At 36.0% G+C, this 22888-nt stretch overlaps 2 protein-coding genes across 2 annotated transcripts; one reads left to right on the forward strand and one right to left on the reverse strand.

Moving 5' to 3' along the window:
• Window positions 1-10379: 10379 nt before the first annotated feature.
• Window positions 10380-12535, forward strand: LOC107608902 (protein transport protein SEC13 homolog B). The gene is made up of 2 exons (XM_016310679.3): window positions 10380-10506; window positions 11284-12535. The coding sequence occupies exon 2, from the start codon at window positions 11288-11290 to the stop codon at window positions 12191-12193; it is 906 nt and encodes a 301-aa protein (XP_016166165.1). The 5' UTR covers window positions 10380-10506; window positions 11284-11287; the 3' UTR covers window positions 12194-12535.
• Window positions 12536-18262: 5727 nt separating this feature from the next.
• On the reverse strand, window positions 18263-19609 carry LOC107608903 (ethylene-responsive transcription factor 3). Its single transcript, XM_016310680.3, has one exon. The coding sequence runs from the start codon at window positions 19142-19144 to the stop codon at window positions 18458-18460; it is 687 nt and encodes a 228-aa protein (XP_016166166.1). The 5' UTR covers window positions 19145-19609; the 3' UTR covers window positions 18263-18457.
• Between the last annotated feature and the right edge of the window lie 3279 nt (window positions 19610-22888).

Genomic DNA, 22888 nt, shown 5'->3' on the forward strand with positions numbered 1-22888 from the left:
CCTTGCTGACTTAGGCATCGGAGTGTCTTTGCAGGTACCACCCCCCGCTCGTTCATACTCATAAGTCGGACGGAGGCCCTCAAGGCGTAGACCCGCTCGAAGGCTTCCTTCCTCAGACGATTGGGCCAACCTAGCAAGTCCAGCCCACCATCTCCAGTTACCCCATCGTAACATTGGCGCCGTTGCCGGGGACCCGAGAGATCAACCCGTGATGGCGGACAGATCTCCTGAGGAGGGTCATGTGGAGTCAGATTCCGAACAAGAGAATCTGGACACTGGAGACAATGACGCAAACCTAACCCTCCACCAAGGAACTAACGATCAGCATAGAGAGGGTACTTCCGGAGTCAAAAATCCGAAGGTAAATTCCTCAGAAGGGCGCGAATCGAAAAAGGATGAACCACCCCATGCAACTGAACTTATGGGATTAGTTCATGTCCACCAAAGCCGCCTGGAACAACTGGAACAGGAACGGGAGCGACAAAGAGAAACAGAAAAGAACCTGAAAGAGGAGATGGAACGACGAAAAGAGTTAGAAAAAAAACTCTTGAAGTTGGAATCCTCCCTCAAAAGTCGGAACTCCCGCGACGATCGAGAAGAGTCGCCCCCAGGAGGGGAGGACCCCTTCAGCGAGGACATAATGAAGGCAAAAGTTCCGAGGAACTTCAAAAGCCCCGATATGGACCTCTACGACGGAACCTCAGATCCGAAGCATCACTTAAGAAATTTCAAAAGTCGAATGTATCTGGCTGACGCTTCTGACGCTACGCGATGCAAAGCCTTCCCGACCACTCTGTCGAAAGCAGCAATGAAGTGGTTCGATAGCCTCTCCCCGAGGTCAATCACCAGTTTCGAAGACCTCTCAAGGAAATTCTTGATGAGGTTCTCTATCCAGAAGGACAAAGTAAAACATACACCGAGCCTCCTGGGAATAAAGCAGGAGGTCGGAGAACCCTTACGAGCCTATATGGAAAGGTTCAACAAAGCATGTTTAGAAATCCAAGACCTGCCCACCGAGGCAGTTATTATGGGGTTAGTCAATGGGATTAGAGAAGGCCCTTTCTCACAGTCCATATCAAAAAGGCACCCCGCCTCCTTAAGTGATGTACAGGAAAGAGCTGAGAAGTACATCAACATGGAGGAGAATGCCAGACTGAGAGATTCGAGTTGGCGACCCGGGCATCTTCCCTCAACAAAAGAGAGGGATAGGGAGCCCAAGAAGAAGGAAGAACTCGGTCTCGATAGACCAAGAAAATATCACTCTTATACTCCTCTAAAGGTTTCTATAGTGGATGTATACAGAGAGATTTGTAATATTGAAAGGCTGCCACCTCCCAGGCCTATTAAAAATAAAAAAGGGGGGAACCGTAGCGACTACTGTGAGTACCATAAAATATATGGTCACTCAACAAATGACTGTTACGACCTTAAAAATGTGATAGAAAAGCTAGCTAGAGAAGGCCGGCTTGACAGATATCTCATAGAAAGATCGGACAGCCATGGAAAGAGAAAGCGAGACGATGAGGATAGAAGAGACCCACCACCGCAGACTCCGGAGAGACATATCCATATGATCTCAGGAGGGTTTGTAGGAGGAGGACTCACCAAGTCCTCTCGCATAAGGCATCTCAAGCGAGTCTACCAAGTCGGAAGCGAGTCACCCGACCTTCCAACCATATCATTCACAAAGGAGGATGGGCAAGGAGTAATCCCTGGACACGACGATCCAGTGGTAATAACCATGATCCTAGCAAATGCCCATCTCCACAGAACCCTAGTAGATCAAGGAAGCTCAGCGGACATCCTTTTCAAGCCCGCTTTTGACAAACTAGGGCTAGATGAAAAAGAATTAAGAACCTACCTCGACACCTTGTACGGATTAGGCGACACGCCAATAAGACCACTGGGATTTCTACCCCTTCACACCACTTTTGGAAAAGGGAAAAAATCCAAAACTCTGAGTATAGACTTCATAGTCATCGACGTAGGGTCAGCATATAATGTTTTAATTGGCAGAGCTACCCTTAATCGACTCGGAGCAGTGGTGTCCACTCCCCACCTGTGCATGAAATTCCTGACCTCAGCGGGAATAGCAACGGTGAGGAGAGATCAGAAATTGGCAAGGAAATGCTACAACGAAAGCCTGAACCTAAGGGGAAAAGGCAAAGAAGTTCACACCATAGAGCTCGGCGGTGTAAGGGCCAGGGAAGAGCTGCGACCACAGCCGGGTGGAAAAACCGAAGAAATACAGGTCGGCCAAGAGGAAGGAAAAAATACCAACATAGGAACCAACCTAGGGGAAACCCTAAAACAAGGGTTGACTAAACTCCTAAGAGACAATTCTGACCTCTTTGCCTGGAAAGCCTCCGACATGCCCGGGATAGATCCCGAGCTCATGTCCCACAAGCTCTCGGTATACCCAGGGTCTCGACTTGTACAACAAAGAAGACGCAAGCTCGGCCCGGAACGAGCCCTAGTAGTAGAAGAACAAGTACAGGCACTCTTAGAAGCCGGCTTCATCAGATAAGTCAAATATCCAACATGGCTAGCTAATGTAGTGCTAGTCAAAAAGCAAAATGGCAAATGGAGAATGTGTGTCGACTACACCGACTTAAATAAGGCATGTCCCAAGGACCCTTATCCACTACCAAGTATTGATACCCTAGTAGACTCTAGCTCGGGATATCAATACTTGCCGTTCATGGATGCCTACTCGGGGTATAACCAAATCCCGATGTATGAGCCGGACCAGGAGAAAACATCATTCATCACGCCCAGAGCTAATTTCTGTTACGTGGTCATGCCATTTGGATTGAAAAATGCAGGGGCCACATATCAGAGGCTGATGAACAGGGTGTTCGCTCCTCACCTTGGGAGCCTAATGGAAGTCTACGTCGACGACATGCTGGTAAAAATCAAGGAAGAAGTCAACCTCTTGGCAGACCTCTCGCAAGTCTTCGACACCATAAGGTTACACGGGATGAGACTAAATCCCGCAAAATGTGCCTTCGCGGTAGAAGCTGGAAAATTCCTGGGTTTTATGCTGACACAGAGAGGGATTGAAGCAAATCCCGATAAGTGTAAAGCTATCCTGGAAATGAAGAGCCCGACTTGCAGGTTCTTGGCAGGGTCAGCACTCAAATCCCTTCCACTACTTTCTTTATTAAAAAAGGGATGCCAGTTTGAATGGACTCCAGAATGCGAAGGAGCGTTCCAGGAGTTCAAAAGATTCTTGAGTCAACCACCAATCCTAACCCGACCTCTAGTCGGGGAAGGTCTCGTCCTTTATTTGTCCGTAGCAGACAAGGATGTTGCATCAGCCCTGATAAGGGAGGACGAGGCCGGGCAGCATCCAGTTTACTTCATCAGCAAAGTTCTACAGGCCCCCGAGCTAAGGTATCACAAACTAGAGAAGTTTGCTTACTCCTTAGTAATAGCCTCACGAAGGCTACGACCTTACTTTCAAGCTCATACAATAAGAGTCCGCACGAACCAACCCATGAAGCAAATCCTCCAAAAGACGGATGTTGCTGGGAGAATGATTCAATGGGCAATAGAGCTCTCCGAGTTCGACGTGAGATATGAAACTCGGACGGCAATCAAAGCCCAATGCCTTACCGACTTCATAGTGGAATACGCAGGAGACCAAGAGGAAAAGCCAACCACATGGGAACTCTATGTAGATGGATCCTCAAACAAGACAGGAAGCGGCGCAGGCATAATATTGGTTGACGAAAGGGGAACCCAAATAGAGGTTTCCCTCAAATTTGAATTCCCAGCTTCAAATAATCAGGCAGAATACGAAGCCCTGATCGCTAGATTAAAGCTGGCAGAAGAAGTCGGTGCAACAAAAGTGATGATATACAGCGACTCCCAAGTGGTGACCTCCCAGATAAACGGAGAGTATCAGGCAAAAGATCCAAATATGAAGAGATACTTGGAAAAAACTTTGGAGTACCTCGGGCGCTTTGCGGAAACCGAGGTTAAACACATAACTCGGGATCTCAATAGCAGAGCAGACGCCCTCTCCAAGTTAGCAAGTACCAAGCCAGGAGGGAACAATAGAAGCCTGATCCAGGAAACTCTCCAAGAACCCTCGGTAGTGAAAGCAGAAGGCAAACAAGATGTCCTTGAGGTATCCGGGCTAAACCTCGTATGGATGAATCCTCTGGTCGAATACCTAAAATTTGACGTCTTCCCTAAAGAGGAAAAAGAGGCCAAGAAAATCCGGAGAGAAGCACAACATTACACTTTGGTGAAAAATATCCTTTATAAAAGGGGAATATCGACACCATTGTTGAAGTGCGTACCGACCTCAAGGACCACTGAAGTGCTAGAGGAGGTTCACAATGGGATTTGCGGAAATCATCTCGAAGCAAGGTCGTTAGCCAGGAAGGTCATCCGAGCTGGATTCTACTGGCCGACCTTGCAAAAAGATGCCACCGAGTTTGTGAAAAAGTGTCAGCCATGCCAGATGCATGCAAATTTCCACGTAGCTCCCCCCGAAGAACTCATCAGTATAACTTCTCCATGGCCCTTCGCAAAATGGGGAATGGATTTGCTAGGTCCTTTTCCCCAGGCGCCAGGACAAGTCAAATATTTGATCGTGGGGATAGACTACTTCACAAAGTGGATAGAAGCAGAACCACTGGCTACTATCACAGCTCAAAGAAGTCGGTGGTTCCTCTACAGAAATATCATCACAAGGTATGGAATACCTTATTCCATCACTACAGATAATGGAACCCAGTTCACCGACTCTACCTTCAGAAGCCTGGTGGCCAGTATGAAAATCAAACACCAGTTCACCTCGGTGGAACATCCACAAGCCAATGGACAAGCCGAGGCAGCCAACAAAGTCATACTGGCAGGGCTGAAGAAAAGACTACAAGAAGCAAAGGGAGCCTGGACATAAGAGCTCCCACAAGTGTTGTGGGCTTATCGGACAACGCCACAATCTGCCACTGGAGAAACGCCCTTCTGACTTGTCTATGGGGTAGAAGCTATGATACCAGTAGAAATCAGTGAGCAAAGCCCAATGGTGATTCTTCATGATGAAATCGGAAACATACAGGGGCACAAAGAAGAGCTAGAGTTGCTCCCCGAAGTCCGAGAACAAGCCCAAATAAGAGAAGCAGCACTGAAGCAAAGGATGGCTACCAGATACAACAAGAAAGTCATTCAAAGAAATTTCGCACTAAGTGATTTGGTCTTAATCAGAAACGACATAGGAGTCAACAAGTCAGGGGAAGGAAAACTCGCTGCCAACTGGAAAGGACCCTACAAAGTCAGCGAGGTCTTAGGAAAAGGTTATTATAAGGTGACCGATCTAAGCGGCGCCGAGTTACCAAGATCGTGGCATGCTTGTAATATTAAAAGGTACTATAGTTAAGAGCGAACTCTACTCCCTGATGTACTCTTTTCCCAACTTCACGATTTTTTCCCAAACATTAGAGGGTTTTTTCTGAAGAAGGGTTTTTAATGAGGCATCATAGTAGAGGCTAAGGGGAAAAAATTATTAAAAACCCTTAGTAGCAGTAAAGTACCTTCCCAAATTAATAAAGATCTTTTACAATATCTCTTATAAATTCCTTCTCGTTTATTTTTTCTTCCTACGAAACGCGCCGACTTAAGCTCGACAAAACGTGAAAATCCCATGAACCGACCTAGATGGTCGTCAGGATAAAACGACGAGGTACAAGTCGGTGTAAAGAGGTTATAAAAGTTGATCGTGAGAAACTCGCAAACATTCCGACTTATAAGTCAAAATGAAAAACCGAGTAGAAAAGAAAACGCATCGCAAAAATAACCTAAGTCATAGAACTCAATAAAACAAAGTTGAGTATAAGGAATAACAAAAAAGATATCAAAAAACCTAGGAAAAAGCTTAAAGAATGTCCTAAAGCGAAAAGGCTTAGAAAGACAGACAAGCAAAAGGTTTTCAGAAAAGATTAAAAGGACTTCGAAAAATCAAAATCAGAAAGCATGCACACAAAAAGGTAGCTAAAACCCTTATACCAAAAAAGGGTATTTTTGTTAAATAAAACCCTTATCTAAAAAAGGACAATTATAAATATTTTTGTTTACGGCCATAAAAGGCCTAGGCAAATGTCAACATACCACCACAACAAATATAAAGAGTTTAAAAAAAGAGGGGACCCACAGGCCGGGCCCCCATATAGCCAACAAATTTTTAAAGAGCATCACCACCAGGATTGAAGGGAGTAGATGGATCACCACCAGAGTCGGGAAGAGAAGTCGGAGTGCCATCAGGACCAGGGAGAGAAGTGTCCATAGGAGTCGGAGAAGAGGTGCCGAGAGGTCGGGAGGAACTCGGAACATCTTTTTGACGAGGAGGAGACTCAATGATTCTCTGCCCCCGAGTCTTCAAATCTGACTCGGTGATGACCTCGGGAGCAGGGAGATAAACTATGGCACCATCAATAACGACCTTGTCAGGATCCAAAGGAGAGAAATCCAGGTCGGGAGCAAGGACTCCGACCTGCTCCTTAAAAATCCTCCAGGCCTCCTCTGCCCCCTCAGCAATAGAGTCCTCCAACTCGGCATAGGCTGTCCGAGAGTTCAACAAATCCCTCCTTACAGCCACAAGGTCCTCAAATAAACTTTGATAACTCTCCTGCGCCTTCTTTCTCAAGCCCTCCTCCATGTTACGTAGGGCTTGTAACTTACTTTCCTTCTCTCGGAGGCTATCCCTCTCCTCCTTCAATTTGGCGACCTCCTTCTTCAACTCCTTCTCATGTTCCTGATATATGAGAAGCCTCCCCTCCAACTCTTCAACCTTAGAGGTTGAACCCAGAGAGCTAAGAGGAGTCTTCTCAAAAATATCAAGGAACTTGGCACAAATCCCCGCCGCCCTGATACTCTCCTCAGCCAGAATAGTGAGGTGGTTCTGAATAGAAACATCATCCATACCTATACGGGTATGGGGATATATGAACTTTCGGATAAATGCAAGAGCATCTACCTTAGCCTCACCTTCAAAAGAAGAGCCAGACTCTAAAGCCTTGCGCTTCTTCTTCTCTGGCTCAAGAGAAGGTCGGGGAGGAGGGGACGGCTGAGAAGAAGCTGAAGCAGGAATAACAATGGGTTGAGAAGGAGTCCCCAAATTTCGGAAAGAAGGGGGAGGAAGAGGAAGAGGAGAGCTAGTTACCCTGGCACCACCGGTTCTGGCGCGAGACCTCGCCTTGGCCTCCTGGACTCTCTGGTAAGACTCATGGGAATTCTTCCTCGCCATCTCTGTAAAAGAAAACAATTAGTAAAACAAGTCGGTAAACTTCAAGTCGGTAGAAGCAAGTCAGAAATAAAGTAGATAAAGGCTACCTAGTTGTGTATGGACAAAAGACGACGACCCCTGGAGAAATTTTTTGGTATCCAGATATGGGGCCCTCCCCCATACTTCTCGGAGGAACCCCACAATGGCCGCCTCCACTTCATCCAGATCCTCCAAACCATATTTCTCACAGGGGGAAGCCTCTAACCAGTACAAGGGAAAGCGAGGGAAAGAATTCTCATCCAAGAAAAAGGGGTGGTGACCCTCTACGCCTTGAACTTTGAAAAAATAATTTTTGAAGTCATGAAAGGATTCGTCAAAAAAGGTGAAAACTCTCCGACCTTGTATAGCCCGGAAAGACACCCATTGTTGCTTATTATTTTGCCCACTGAAGGGTTTGGTCATATGGAAGAGATGAAAGAAAATTCTCAAAGAAGTCGAAAAGTCTAAAGCATGGCTGATAAAATGGTAGATTTTCAGAAAACCCCAGGAATTGGGGTGAAGTTGAGTAGGAGCAACTCGGCAGTAACGCAACACCGACATCTCAAAATCAGAAAATGGAAGAAAAATACCCAAACGGGTAACCATGCTCTCATACATAAAGAAGAAATGAGGGGCCTCCTCAGTGGCCCTCCCGAAGCAAACCCGGTCTTCCGGACCCGGGACCACCAACTCATACTTCGGCTCATCCTCCTCGGAAGTACAAATTCGGTGATGAGTGCGAAGGTTGGTGATAAATTCGGTGTCTACCAAAGGTTCCTCCCCCAGGACCGTAACATCAACCCACTGAGCAAGACTTTCAACAGAAGACATTTTCTTTCTTTTTAAAAAAGGGGTTGGTAAAACTTACAAAGGGAAAAAAAGAAAAGAAAATCAAAAAACATGGTCTCTAAGGGGGAAGTACGGAATCAAACAGAAACCTACGAATCAACATATCCATCCGAAAAATAAAAGCATGCAAACAGAAAGCATGTTGCAAAGGAAGAGGAAGAAAAATCTAACCTTTATCTGAAAAAGGTTGGAGAAAATGAAAGCCTTCAAACGCAAGAATGCTGCAAGAACAGGTGAAGATGAAATTTGAAAAATCGCAGAAACGAAACAATGACAGGGAGGGAAAGTATTTATAAACACGTTAGGGGCATAATGGTAAAAACAGAGCAGTCATAAATAGGTGCACCGTTATCAAGGTAATTAATACCTACGCGAACCTCTAACAGACGCGACGTTTTGATTAGACGTAACTGTGAAAATCAAAAGTCACGAAAGTCACGTTGGTTCCAAACAAACACGTCGGTTCCCTCCCAAGTCGGCTACGTTCCCGAGTAGAATACTCGAACCCAAATCTTAAAAGAAATTGGACTCGAGTAGGGGCACTGTTCATACCCTGGCCCAATGATAAGGCCCAAGTCCAAATAAAAGGCCCAATACGAAGGGTTGAGCCTCGCCTAGCACCGACCTTCCTCCTGCGAAGTCGGTTCTTATCACGACTTACCCTAAAGAAGTCGGGGACGAGGGTTAGCTGGCAGATAATCACTCGTTTAAATGAGTAACTGCCCCTAGAATCTCTCTAACCACTTCCAGGAGCCATATCTTAACCTCCATAAGATAAAGGGACGGTTATCACTCTAAAAAGGTGGCATTACTTCAACGGTGGTTATTGATTCACCACTATAAATACACTGACACCTCTCAGGTATCTCTAAGTCCCAATACTCTATAGACCTGCTCACACCCTTGCTGACTTAGGCATCGGAGTGTCTTTGCAGGTACCACCCCCCGCTCGTTCATACTCACAAGTCGGACGGAGGCCCTCAAGGCGTAGACCCGCTCGAAGGCTTCCTTCCTCAGACGATTGGGCCAACCTAGCAAGTCCAGCCCACCATCTCCGGTTACCCCATCGTAACAAGTTGAATTTTAATTTTGACTCAAAACAAAAAAAGTGTTCAAAAATATCATAATTAGGTAATTAATTTTTTTTTAATATTATCATTAAAGATAAATATTAAATCATTCTTCTACTTTAGTCTATGACAACAATAAAGAAGTTTCACAGTCCATAAATTCAATCCAATAAAATACATAAATTTAATTTCATTTTTTTCACGCAAAAATAAGATAAGATAAGATGATAAAAACTAAAATTAAAACTAAATTTATGTATTCTGTTGGACTGAATTTGTGGTCCGTAAAACTTTTTTATTGTTGTCATGAATTAAAGTAGAAGAATAGTTTAATAATAAATAATTAACTTAACTGCCATCTAAAAACAAAAGTTATAAAAATTTCTAAACCTAAGTATACCACCAAAACACAAACTAACTATTATATTTAACTAAATAAAAAAACTATCTCAGTCAAATATGACACCAAAAATATGATTATATTGTCATTATCCCTCCATGTTAAACTTTATTAACACATTTATTTCCTTTCAATACTTTCAATTCATTTTTTATATATCTGTAGCGGTACCATTTAAATTCATCAAAATTCCACCTAAACACCAATGAATCACCCACATTTCCTAGTCTAATACTATTTTTCATATTCTTATATAATTGTTATTTTTATATATATAACTAAACAACTTTTAATTACACTAAGTTACTCTATTTTTATTATAATCTTGTGCTAAATTTCTCCCTCTATCAATAGAGAAGAAATAATTTGATTTTGTTAATTGAGAGCTGAAACTTCAAATGAAAACAAAAATCTAAAGAAAAGGAATTACATCTAATAAAAACAAAAATGAAACCTCATCTTCTTTAATAAAAAAAAAGGAACATATTCAAATTTGATTGCCAAAATGTTGCATTACTGTCACGAAATTAGAGCTACAAAAAATTAAAAGATCCCACGCAAAAATTAACACCATGTGACATAGTGCATGATTATGTTTAGTAATTGAAACGTATAAAAATATATAAATAGATTTTTTTTTTCGTTTGGTCAGATTTTGGGATTATTGGGCTTATAGAATGGGCTTATAACAGGCCAAGTAAAACTACATGAAAGAAGCAAGCCCAAACAAATATGAACAGATTTTATTCCTCAAAAAACAAAAACACTAGATGACCAAAAATTATATATAATTAAAAAAATAAAAAAGTTATTTTTTCTTCTTCCAAATATTTGTGTTCTGCGTTGTGTGAATAGATCTTAGATCCAAACTCTTACGCTCTTCTTCAGCTGATTTCTACTTCACAAATCACAAGGTACTCTCCTTCTCTCTCTCGATCTCTTCAATTTTGTTGTTCGATATTTAGATCTTTGCATTTCCGTCTTCTCCCCCTTTTTAAGGGATCAGTTTTTTAATTCTTTCATTTTCAATTTTCCGTTTGCTTCTATTCGTTGTCTTTCTTCTATTATATATCATTTGGTTATGGTTATGGTAATCTCAAGTATCGAACCAAATTCTAGTTTCAGTAAGAGGATTTTATCAGGTATCACAATAATCTTTAACAATCAAGCAAATATATGGGATGAGTTTTGAGCTACTAAGACTTTTATGCTGGGATTCTGCCCTAGGGTTTATGTTTTAACGCCGCTATTGGAACATAGGGTTTTGAGAATTGTTTCCTTTTTTTTAAAAAATTGTTATTGTAGATTATAAGTTGTTCTTTCAGTTGAAGCTACCTTGTTTTGGCACATTTCGTTTTCAGTTATTGTAGATTATACCCTTTTTTTAGATTGAGATTACTTTTAGATGCACTATACTGTCATTTATCACATGCTAATCTATGGAAGATTTTAAGGACGCGGGATAAGAGAGTCGGATATTTTTTCTGATATGTACAAATTTATGGTTTGGTAATTGTACATGACTCTTTTATACTGTCATTTACCAAAATTAAAACTGTTTGGATGTCAATGGCTTTTCGCTATATGACTATTTTGTTGTCGACTGTTCGCCATGTTTGATTTATGGAGTTTTAGAAAAATGCAAAAATGATGATTTCTTGCTAAATGGTGGGTTTTGTATGTATGTGCAGAAATATGCCTTCTCAAAAGGTTGAAACGGGTCATCAAGACACGGTCCATGATGTTGCAATGGATTACTATGGTAAGAGGCTGGCTACAGCCTCATCCGATCACACCATTAAGATTATTGGTGTGTCCAACAATGCCTCTCAGCATCTAGCTACCTTGGCTGGTCACCAAGGACCTGTTTGGCAGGTTGTGTGGGCTCACCCGAAATTTGGTTCTCTACTCGCCTCTTGTTCCTATGATGGGCGTGTTATATTGTGGAAGGAGGGTAATCAAAATGAATGGACTCAAGCTCATGTCTTCGATGATCATAAGTCTTCTGTTAATTCAATTGCTTGGGCACCTCATGAGTTGGGTCTTCGCCTGGCTTGTGGTTCATCAGATGGGAATATCTCGGTGTTCACTGCCAGACCAGATGGTGGGTGGGACACTTCAAGGATAGATCAGGCTCACCCTGTTGGCGTAACTTCGGTGTCTTGGGCTCCCTCAACAGCGCCTGGTGCTCTGGTTGGTTCTGGCCTTCTAGATCCCGTGCACAAGCTATGCTCGGGTGGCTGTGACAATACTGTGAAGGTGTGGAAGCTCAGCGACGGGCAGTGGAAGTTGGACTGCTTCCCTGCTCTTAAGATGCATACGGATTGGGTTCGGGATGTTGCTTGGGCACCCAACTTGGGACTCCCTAAGTCCACCATTGCCAGTGCGTCGCAAGATGGTAGAGTGATCATATGGACCGTGGCCAAGGAGGGGGATCAGTGGGAAGGAAAAGTTTTGAATGATTTCAAGACCCCCGTATGGAGGGTTTCGTGGTCCTTGACTGGCAATATATTGGCCGTGGCGGATGGTAACAACAATGTTACCTTATGGAAGGAAGCTGTAGATGGCGAGTGGCAACAGGTGACAACCGTTGAACCTTAGGATCTGAATTTTTTTAATTCTTTTTTCCAGGTCTCGCATGTTAATTTTGGATTATGCTCCTTAGAGCTTACTTCTTAAATATAGTTGACATCACATTTCATTGCATATTATACGGTTTGAGTAATTGTGCTTCGCGAGTTCCTTTGACGTCGCGATCCACTGAACACTCTGTGATTGTAAGATTGAAGTTGAATAGCTTAAGCTGGTTTGTGTATGGATTAGAATTTAGAAGGTCATGTCTCTAGGATATCTGTGACATTTCATTAGAAGTGAGTTGCATAAACTTGTGGCGCATCCTTTTTGATTTTGCACAAGCATGGATTAAATGGATAGTTCTCTACATATTTTAGTCTGTAAGGTATGATCACAAAACAAAATAGTTGTCTTGTTTAATTTTTCTGGTGCTGGAGGTTGTGACCTGTGAACTGCACAAGAACTTAACAAAGGAGTGTGATCGTTAAGCAGTGTGGTTTTGTTATCTGTTCGTTTTTTTTTTTTTTTTTTTGGTACTACAACTCTACAAGTTTAGCAAGGTCCTAAGTTACTCAGATTTTATTTATTGTCTTAAAGAGAAATGGGCAAAAAGAAATAAATATATGTAAAGGAAAAACGACATGTCCACCACAGGGTGGCAGATAAATTATGGTTTAAATTGTAACCCAGATAATGCTACGTCCACTGGGAGGACATCTGCAACATTAAAAAATGTTTTGAAATGCTTTTGGTTTCAATTATCATAAAAGATAGTAGTAATTTGCTATGCACGAAAGAGATAAAGTAAAGGGTTGAAATGTTACAAAATTGGGAAGGGATAATACTACTCTTGTAAATAGATATTGTCATTTTTGTTTGAGAGATGTTACTCTTAATCTCATTTTTGTTTGAAAGATATTACTCTCAATACAAAATTAATGAATTATATTTATAATAAGATTTTATCAAATTAGAAGTGATATTATAAAAAACGATCATTAGTATCCATTTATGACAAACAAAAATGGCTATGAAAATAGTTGTAATTACACAACTACTTTAGCCAAATCCTTAAGGAAAAATAGTTGTCCAAGAAAATTAAAATAAATTATGAAATATTTTGTCATGTGAAAGATTTTAGTTCTGACAAAATAGTTAGAACTAAGTATCTTTTTATCTTTCGAAAACTATTTCATGAATTTTTCAAGAATTAAAAGGTATAAAAGGCTGATTATCCAATAAACTAATAAATCCTCTCTCTTCTTCTTTTCCTGGATCTGGAAAGACAACACTACATAAATGCAAAACCAAAGAGAAGATGAAAATGAAGACCTTGGGGAAAAAAAAATATCACAAAAATCACGGTTTGTGGACCACAAATGTCTAGACAGGCATCAACTCCTACCTTAAAACATAATTCTAAAATTTGTCACTTACCCTTACCCCAATCAATTGGTAATACAACAGTAGAGGATATCATATGAGACAGATGGTTGTTCAACCTTGAAAGAAAGAAAGAAAAGAAAAATAACCCTCAACTAATAAGACGTGGTCCAAATGTATACACTTCCTATTAAGAAAATAAGATCACCTACTCCAGTCTCTAACAATAATCCACCATGTGATCATGTCCTCCTTTTTTTTTTTTTTTGGGTATTTTAGAATTATATAATCCTTCCACCAAATCCCTTATTGGAGGTCCCAATCTCATGTAGAATAATCAACCATGGGTTTATACTTTATACTTTATAGGCATCAAGTAATTAATATTGTTCCATCTAATAGTCATAGGCATGCCTACTCTTAGGTTCTTCATTTTTGTTTTGGTGGAATAATAAAAGGTTCAAGTACCCTAGTCATGTTATTTTTTAAATAATAAATTTAAAAATTAGTTATTTTTAGGTGATAATACACGATTGATTATCTAACAACGTATTCAAATTCAAATCTTTGTTTATAAGCATAAGTTAATATACAAATACAATACAAAATTGGTGGACATACAATCACAAGGCATTAAAAGAAGGTATATGATAAACATCACAAGAATTATTATTGTTTCTTTTATGTGGCTGAAGAAGACACAACAAGAGTTATTCTCAGCTGATCCAAACAGCAACATATATATAAATTGACAACAAATGTGGAAGGTTGATTTGTTGGAAGCACAATGAGAACTCACTATTTCATGCCTCCCAATTTTCCCCCAACATGTTGTATGATGATCATATTTTCTTTCTCCATAATCCATATATTCCTTTCTTTCTTTTATTATTTAAAAAAAATAGGTTAAAGGAAAACACTAATCTAAAGTAAAATCTTTTTAGCTTTATTTAGTGTTACAAAAGTATTTATAAAAGAAAAAATAGTTAACAAAAAACATAATAATCAATAACGGAGTACAATCATGAAAAATGATGGCTACAATAAGTTTTTTGTGACCACCAAATTATACAATCATCCTATCTATTTTACCTATGAAAAAGTATAGGGTACCAACATATTATCTGCCAACTCTTATTTATAATTGTGTTTCATGGAAGTGTGTTCGGGATGTGTCTAATAATTAATATATTTTAAATACATATATAAAGAGACACATCCAGAAAATATATCTATAAAGACACTTCTATTAAACACAGCTATAAAAAAGACATTTTTATTAGACACATCCACGAATACATTTCCATGAAACACAATTATAAATAAGAGTTGGCAGAAGTTGGCATATGTTGTTGGTAACGTAGCGGAACCGTTTACCTATAAACTCTATAAAATATTTGATGACATAATTTAATCAATTAATTTCATAATTTTTTATTTCATTTTACTAAAGTTTAATTATTCTATTAATCCCTATAATTTTACTAAATTTTTAGTTAGATCTCTATATATATTTTTTTAATTAAATTTTTATACTACTTTTAATTTTTTTAATTTTGTAATTAATTATTTTTATGTCAAAAATATTAAAATTAATAAAATATTTTTTTTAAAATACATGCAATTAAATATCTAATTAGGATTTTAATTATGAATACTTTTAATTTATGAAAAAATATTCAATTAAATATAATATTTTTATATTAAAAATAATCTAATTATAACATTAAAAGTAATGTAGGAATTCAATTAAAAACTATATGAATCAACAAAATAATTAAATATTTTCTAATAAATTTCTTTCAATCGGCTGCAAAACTTTCAAGCATAGCCTAAGGCATGACAAATTAAACCGAATCATAATGATGTATGGAAATAATAAGATTTGCTTGTATCTTAATAGAGAATAAAGATTACATTCTTGTGGCAACAATCAAGCCTAAGAGATGCTGTGTATATATATGATTTCTATTAATTATATTAGATAATGGAATGAGTGGCAAGGTGGGCAAGTTCATGGCAGCATTTTGCGAAGTTGAAGGCAAATGATGGGTCACCTCAAACAGTGTTTGTGTGTGTTTTTCATCACGTTGGTCTTAGCAACGGCGTTGACTTTGTAGGAAACCCCTATGGCCTAATTATGCACTAAATAATGCATTTTATATCTAAATACTAATTAAATAATTATTATTTAAACATGAACTTAGTGGTTATAAAATATCCAACTAATGAAAATGGTAATAAGAAATAAGAAATAAAAAACATAAAATTTTAATGCTAAAAAAGTAAAAAAAAATTAATCAATATTACCTCAATGTAAGATAAACATAAAAGAAAAAATAGTTAATAGCTCAAATGGTATAGTCTCCCCATACTCAATTAAGAGGTTGCGGATTCGAGTCTTCTATCTTTGGTAAAAAAAAAAAATAGTTACTTCACATTTTTCATAGAAAAATAACAAAGTTTAAAGAGGATAAAGGAAATATCAAGATAGAACAAGGCTTTTTTTTTTATCAATATTGATGTAATTGTAAGTTATTGTTATCTTATTAACTTTTTTTTATATTGGTGTAATTACAAATATAACTTTAACATTAATTTTTTTACATTCTTTTTAGTTGAATCACCAAAATTTACTTATCTTTTACATGTAACTTTCAAATAACTATCCAGATATTCTCAGCAAAAAATTTGGATTAAACGCACAAAATTTTGGATATCTTTTAAAATTCGTTTATTACTTATTAAAATAGTTTTATTTTATTACTTTTATTATATTTTAAATTTTTTTAAAAAATTTATTAATTTTTTAACAAATTTTGTCAATGCAAACATTTTCAAAAATATTTGTGTTAAATAAATAATAAACACTTACATGCAATTAATTTTATGTAAAGTTAATAGTTAAAAATTATTAAATAATTTAATAAATTTAATTAAATTATTATTTAATAAATTTTCAATATCACATGAAATTAATAAATAAATATTAAAACATAAAGTAGAGAAATAGCTTAGCAATATAAGCATTCCCGTGGAGTCTAGAAGAGTCACGCACAAAACAATGAGTGAGTGGGGTATGCTACGAAAATTCATGGAAACCCTAATTTCTTATATCCCAATCTCACAAACACCGCACCTTCCTCTCTCTGGAATTTTTAGGATCAACGTTCAAATTAGACAAGCCATAACTATTTAATGTACAACCCTAATCTCATTTCACTACCATTAGGTCAATTCTTTTGGAATTTGATTCCATCTCTAGAATGATATAACCATTAAAGAAAGGATAATTTGATCTCTAATTTCGAATTTTTTAGTTTACAGACATTTAAATCTTTAAAAATTTAAAAATATATTTAAATTTTTTATTTTTTCAAAATCTAAATATTGAGTCTAACTTAGATTGACCCAAGTGAACACAAGAGATCGATATTTTTAGGTTTTGAAAAAATTAGAGACGTAAGTATATTTTCAAATCCTGAAAAATTTAAATATTCGCAGATAAAAAAAGTCAAAAGAGATATTTATCCTTTTCTCTAATTATTATTTTCTCTAACTATTATTATTGAACGAGAGGAATTGTATATTCCTTTCTTTACAACAACTCTAATAGTAAGTTAGAATGTCAAAACTCTTCTTATTTATAACAAATAATCTCAAATTCAATTCCTGAATACAACACAATATCTATTGAAGAAAGTTGTTTCCTTATGAAATTTCTCTAAAATAGTGAAAAGGTAATATTTTATTCTGTGTTTTCACTTTTTAATTTTTTTTTTCAAAACTATGAAAATAAAAAAAAAATTGGAAAAAAAAACACAAACCAATATCACTACAATTAACTAATTTGGTGGACTACACCCACTTAGCTACCATTTAGACATTAAAATTCACAACAAGAAGATGCCCTATAATTCCATTAAAGACATGTTTATTTCTTACAAGGTTTTATGACCTTTTTACAACATGAGAAATTATTATTTCTTAGAAGAAAAAAAAATTAAAAAAAAAAAAAAGAGGGAGGGGGATCCATTTCTCTCAATCTAATCATTCATGCTGAAAATCTACACCCTTTGAAGCCATGCCCCTTGAGTGCTAAGGAGGCAAAATGATAGTAGTACTTTATCTTTTTTACAATTGCTCTCAAGATAAGAAAAGTTTCAAAAAGAAAAAAGAAAAAAAAAATTCACCACCTACAACACTAATCAACCTTTGTTTCTTTGGAAGCCCTTCAAGTAATTAGACTTGACCATAAAGTTAAACAAAAAATCAAAAACCAAAATTGATTTCAGAAAATCTATGCCAATTGCCAACCCTTCTCATCATTCTAAGCCATACATGTTCTTAGAATAATCTCACATTGCTGGAAATTCAGCATACACCAAAAGTGATGGAAGGAACCAACAAATAGAAGCTAAAATTCCTAAAAATAATTAAGAGGATTAGTACTAATCTAACTTTAATAGATTAACACTTGCATTTGTTAACTAGTATTATGAAATAACACAAAAATTTACCAATGCAAACCCACATTAGATTTAGACTTAGATACATAACCTTAACAAATTCCAATCCATAAAATTATCATCCAACAACATATCATAACATTTTTTTTTTTTTTTGGTTTTTGCAATTCCACTTATAGAAATTAAAGAAAAAAAATTAATGTGAAAGAAGAAAAAAAAAACCGGATCCAATCCATCAAGGAACTTACTCTCACAGAATTAAGATCATATTACCATAATCTTATATCTGATCATCATTCATTTCAATTTTTTTTTTTTTTGCTTTCTTCCGCATCATAACAGATAGAAAAAAAATAATAACAGAAGAAAAAAAAGATTTAATAGAGATATAAGAAGAAAAAAATATTAAAAGTCATCATTTCTTCAAATATAGAATCATTCAAAGGCACAAGGCGGTGCAGCGAAGCTCATCATCATCGCCACCCTCCAACGGCGGCGCGTTGAGATCAAACGGCAACGGCGCTCTAAACGACGACGAAACAATATTATCGCCGTCGTCAACCACCGACGATGAAGAATCACAATCACTATGGCAATCTTCTGGCACAACTGGAGGAGTCCGAGGGTACCTCCTACCTACCGTCGCCGGCGCCACCGTACACGGCGGCGCCTTCATCGTCCGCGGCCCGCTGAACGATTCCACTGTGCTGCTCATTCCACTGCACGTCGGCCTCTGAGGGTTCACCGGACTCTCCTGAAACCCGCCGCCGGCGCCGCCGTTTACGGCGGCGTAGTAGTAAGGATCCACGACGGCGCTATGGGGGTTGTTCTGGTAGCAAAAAGGAGAAGAGAGAGGAAAATTGGTCTTGGCTTTTGGTCCCCGGAGTGTTCTTGCGGCGGCGTCGTAAGCGCGTGCGGCGTCCTCGGCGGAATCGAAGGTTCCGAGCCAAACCCTCGCTTTCTTCAACGGGTCTCTGATTTCAGCGGCGAATCTTCCCCACGGTCTCTTCCTCACGCCGCGGTATCTAACTTCCTTCAATACTGGCATCGGCCCTGATCCGTTTACCTCCGCCGCCGCAACCGCCGCCGTGGGTTTCAGAGCCGCAGCTCCTCTGCCTCTTCCCATGGCGATGGCTTTGGTTTTCAATATAAAAAAGAGTAATTTGGTGATGTTTTAAGGAACAGAGCGGAACCCAGATTGGGAAACGATGAAAAGAATCAAGCTTTGAAATCAAATAAGCATTTCAGTGTGTGAAATTTTGATGGGTCGTTCACACTGATTTCAGAGAAAGAAAGAGAGAGAAAGAAAGAAAAGCAACACCTTCTTCTTCTTCTTCTTCTTCTTTGTTCTTTGAATCTTTGTCTTTGTTGTTGGGTGTGGTGTGGTGTGGTGTGGTTTGATGCACACCAAAAAAATTTATTAATAAAAATGGATGTCAAAGTGTGTTAGCTTCTTTCTTCTCTGTGGCTTTCTCTGGCCGTGTCTATCTGTAATGTCATATCTTTTTTCTTCTTTTTATTTATTTCTTTCTTTCTTTTTTTATTTTTTGAATCAATTCATTATTTTTTTATTTATTTCTTTACCTTTATTGGGGGCTTCTCCCTTCCTTCTCAGCCTGACCTCTTGTCCTGCTTTTCTTTTATCCTTTTGTTTTTGTATTTTTCTCCATCTCCTAAAATATTTTACATTTATTCCTATGGAATCATTTCAAATTTTATTCCCAAAAATTTAATTAACTTGATGGAAACTCAATAACACATGATTAAGAAACTATATGGCCAATTTAGTAATAATTTTAATTTTGATGTATTAACAGTCGTAAAATTATATTTATTTTTTAAATAATTATTATGTAAGATAATTATTTTTATTAATATGATACGTATATTTATATTAAAATTAAATTCTTTAGTAAAAAACTAAAAATATTCATTCATAATAATAATCATTCGACTGATTTTGACAAATTTATTTTGCAAATCACGTGTATTTATTATTTTTTGGCTTTTTATTCCCCCATTTATGAAGAACCGAGTAATTGGTGTTTGCAATGTCGAAAATGCCCTTGTGGTTGTGGGGTTTCTATAGTTTGGAGGGTAAAAAATTTTGCGTTTTGCAACGCGTTTGGTTGGTGTGCTGTACTTTTGATTTGGTGAGGTCTCTTTCATGATATCATATCTCTCTGTGTTTTCTTCTTTTCTTTTCTTTTCTTTTTTTTTCTTTTTCTTTTATTTAATTTTTTTTTCACTGCTTTCAGCAGTGGGCAGTGGGCACACACAAGGTAAAAATTTGGAACAGAGGTGAGATGATCGTATCTGTATCTTAAATCTTAATAAACAAAATTTTCTTACGTGAGAAGCAATAGATTTTGATTTTGGAAACACTCTTCGTCCATTTCTATTAATCCATAAATTTAACTTTTTTCTCCCTCAAAAAAAAGGGAAAAGAAGTTTGACTTCTATTTCCTTGTAAATATGATAATTATTTATAGGTCGAAACTCAAGTGCAGTGAATTTCACGTAAAATTGATAGTTGAAAGCCGTTAAATAGTTTAACTGATTTGACTAAATTTTTATTTAACAGTTGTTAGCTATCAACTTCACGCGAAGTCGACTCCACCTGAGTTTCCACTTTATTTATAATTTTAATTTTGATATATTAATAATATAAAAATATTTTATCTAATCGTACAATTATATCTATTTTTATATGATTATTCACGTATTTAATATAAAAAATAAACTACTTTATATTGACAGTGTATCAAATTAAATTTATTATTTATATATAAAAATAAGTTTTAAAATTTGACATCTAATAATTTTTAATTATTATTTTTATATAAAAATATTTTATGTGAATATTATTTTTACATATATAACAGCACTTAATGAAATATTATTGTAAAAAAATAGTAATTTGTATGGCAAAGGAGAATGTATATACAGTAATTATGATTAAAGAGAGAAAAAAAATAAGTTTGAAGATTTTAATGAATTAATTTTCAATTATTTCGGCACAGGAAAAAGAGAGAGACGACCTTGGCTATGGCAATGGCATGCGTGATGCCATTCATTCACAATCACAGCCGGCTAAAAAGTTTTTATTTATATATATATTTATTTTTTTTATTATTATTATTATTATAATTTGTAATTTTCAATGGAGTCCCTTTTATTGATTTCGTGAACCAACCTTTAAAAAATTAAACATGTACGTGTTAGTGTGTTACCACCGTGTGAACCTGTTTTCATTTTTTGGTAAGAAACCTTTCTCGTTTTCTCTAACACTGTATGACATCTTTATTTGTACAAATTAATTAAGCAAGGATTAACATCACGTTCAAAAAGAAAAGTGCATTACTCTTTCTATTTTTTTTTTGTGTGTGAATAATGTAATTTAATTTTTGGTTTAATTGAATATCTTGCCAATAAAGCAAAATATTATATATATATATATATGGTAAAAATTTAGAAATTCAGTTAACTTCATATAAAATTAATAATTGAGAATCATTAAATAACAATTTAATCAAATCTCTCAAATTATTTAACGATTTTCAATTATCAAATTTATATGAAAATAACTGAATCTAATATTTCATATATATATATATATATTCATTTCTGTAAGAATTTCAATTAATCACTTAATTAGTATCTCAAAACTGAATTATTATATGTTAAAATAAATTAAGCTTTGTGATTCTTTGATATATTAGAGACCTAAAGCCTGAAGGCACTATTTATATTTGAGTATGGCATTCATTAAACCCTAAAACTCAAATAAAATAGTATCTAAAGTCCAAAAGATAATTATCTAAAAAATAAAAGATAATATCTAATTTTATTCTCATTTAATTTTAAATAAAAAGTAATTATAACTTATTCAATTTAACATTTATAACAATAAATAAGATCACCGTTATATAAATTATTTAATTTAAAATACATAATTTGTGATTATAATTAATATATATATTACCCACAAATAAATTAAAAAATTAAAATAATTTCCTAACATTATATAGTACGTGATGCAATCAAATCCTTTTTCATTTTATTACTTTGAATGGACAATTTAATCTAGTAATTATGTAATATACATACACACATATATATATATATATATATATATATATATATATATATTATTTAAAAGATAAAAAAAACTAGATATTCATGATGATCTGGCCTAAATTTTATTTTCTTGGATTTTTTTTTTTTACAGAATATAAAATCCTTCTTTATTAAATATTCAAATTGGTAGCCAATAACTAATAAGGATAGAATGTCCTCAATATAATCCAAATGGAATTAATCCATGGAGCACCTTAGTGTGTTAAGTTATCAGCTACCTCCCTGAATTTTATTGCACCTTTGTAAGAGTGATTATCTATTGAATTCTTTAAAAAAAATTATACTTTTAATTTTTGTTCTTTTTACATTTTAATTATTTTCAATTAATTAAGTGGATGTTATACTCTATAATTTACTAATAATCGACTTTATATTTTAAATTCCAAAAACATATACATATTCAAATAAATTCGTCTATATTTATGCATAATTAATCTCTTTATATGATTTTTATACACTAAAAATATAAAAAGATTCTTATAATCGTATATTATATCAACAAAAATAATTAATTTTCAATTACTAATATTTTTTATATAAATATATTAAAATTAAACTCATGTCTCAGATCAATTTAAAACCTTTTTTTAATAATAAAATCTCTATTAATATATGAGAATAAATACTTTTAATTTAGGTGAATATTTTAAGAAAAATTCTATAATTATAGATGTTTTCTTTTAATGATTATATAGTAAATTATAAAATTAATTTTGACATATTATAAAAA

Source organism: Arachis ipaensis, chromosome B7, assembly GCF_059453495.1.
Source record: "Arachis ipaensis isolate K30076 ecotype BB chromosome B7, ASM5945349v1, whole genome shotgun sequence".
Lineage (NCBI taxonomy): Eukaryota > Viridiplantae > Streptophyta > Magnoliopsida > Fabales > Fabaceae > Arachis > Arachis ipaensis.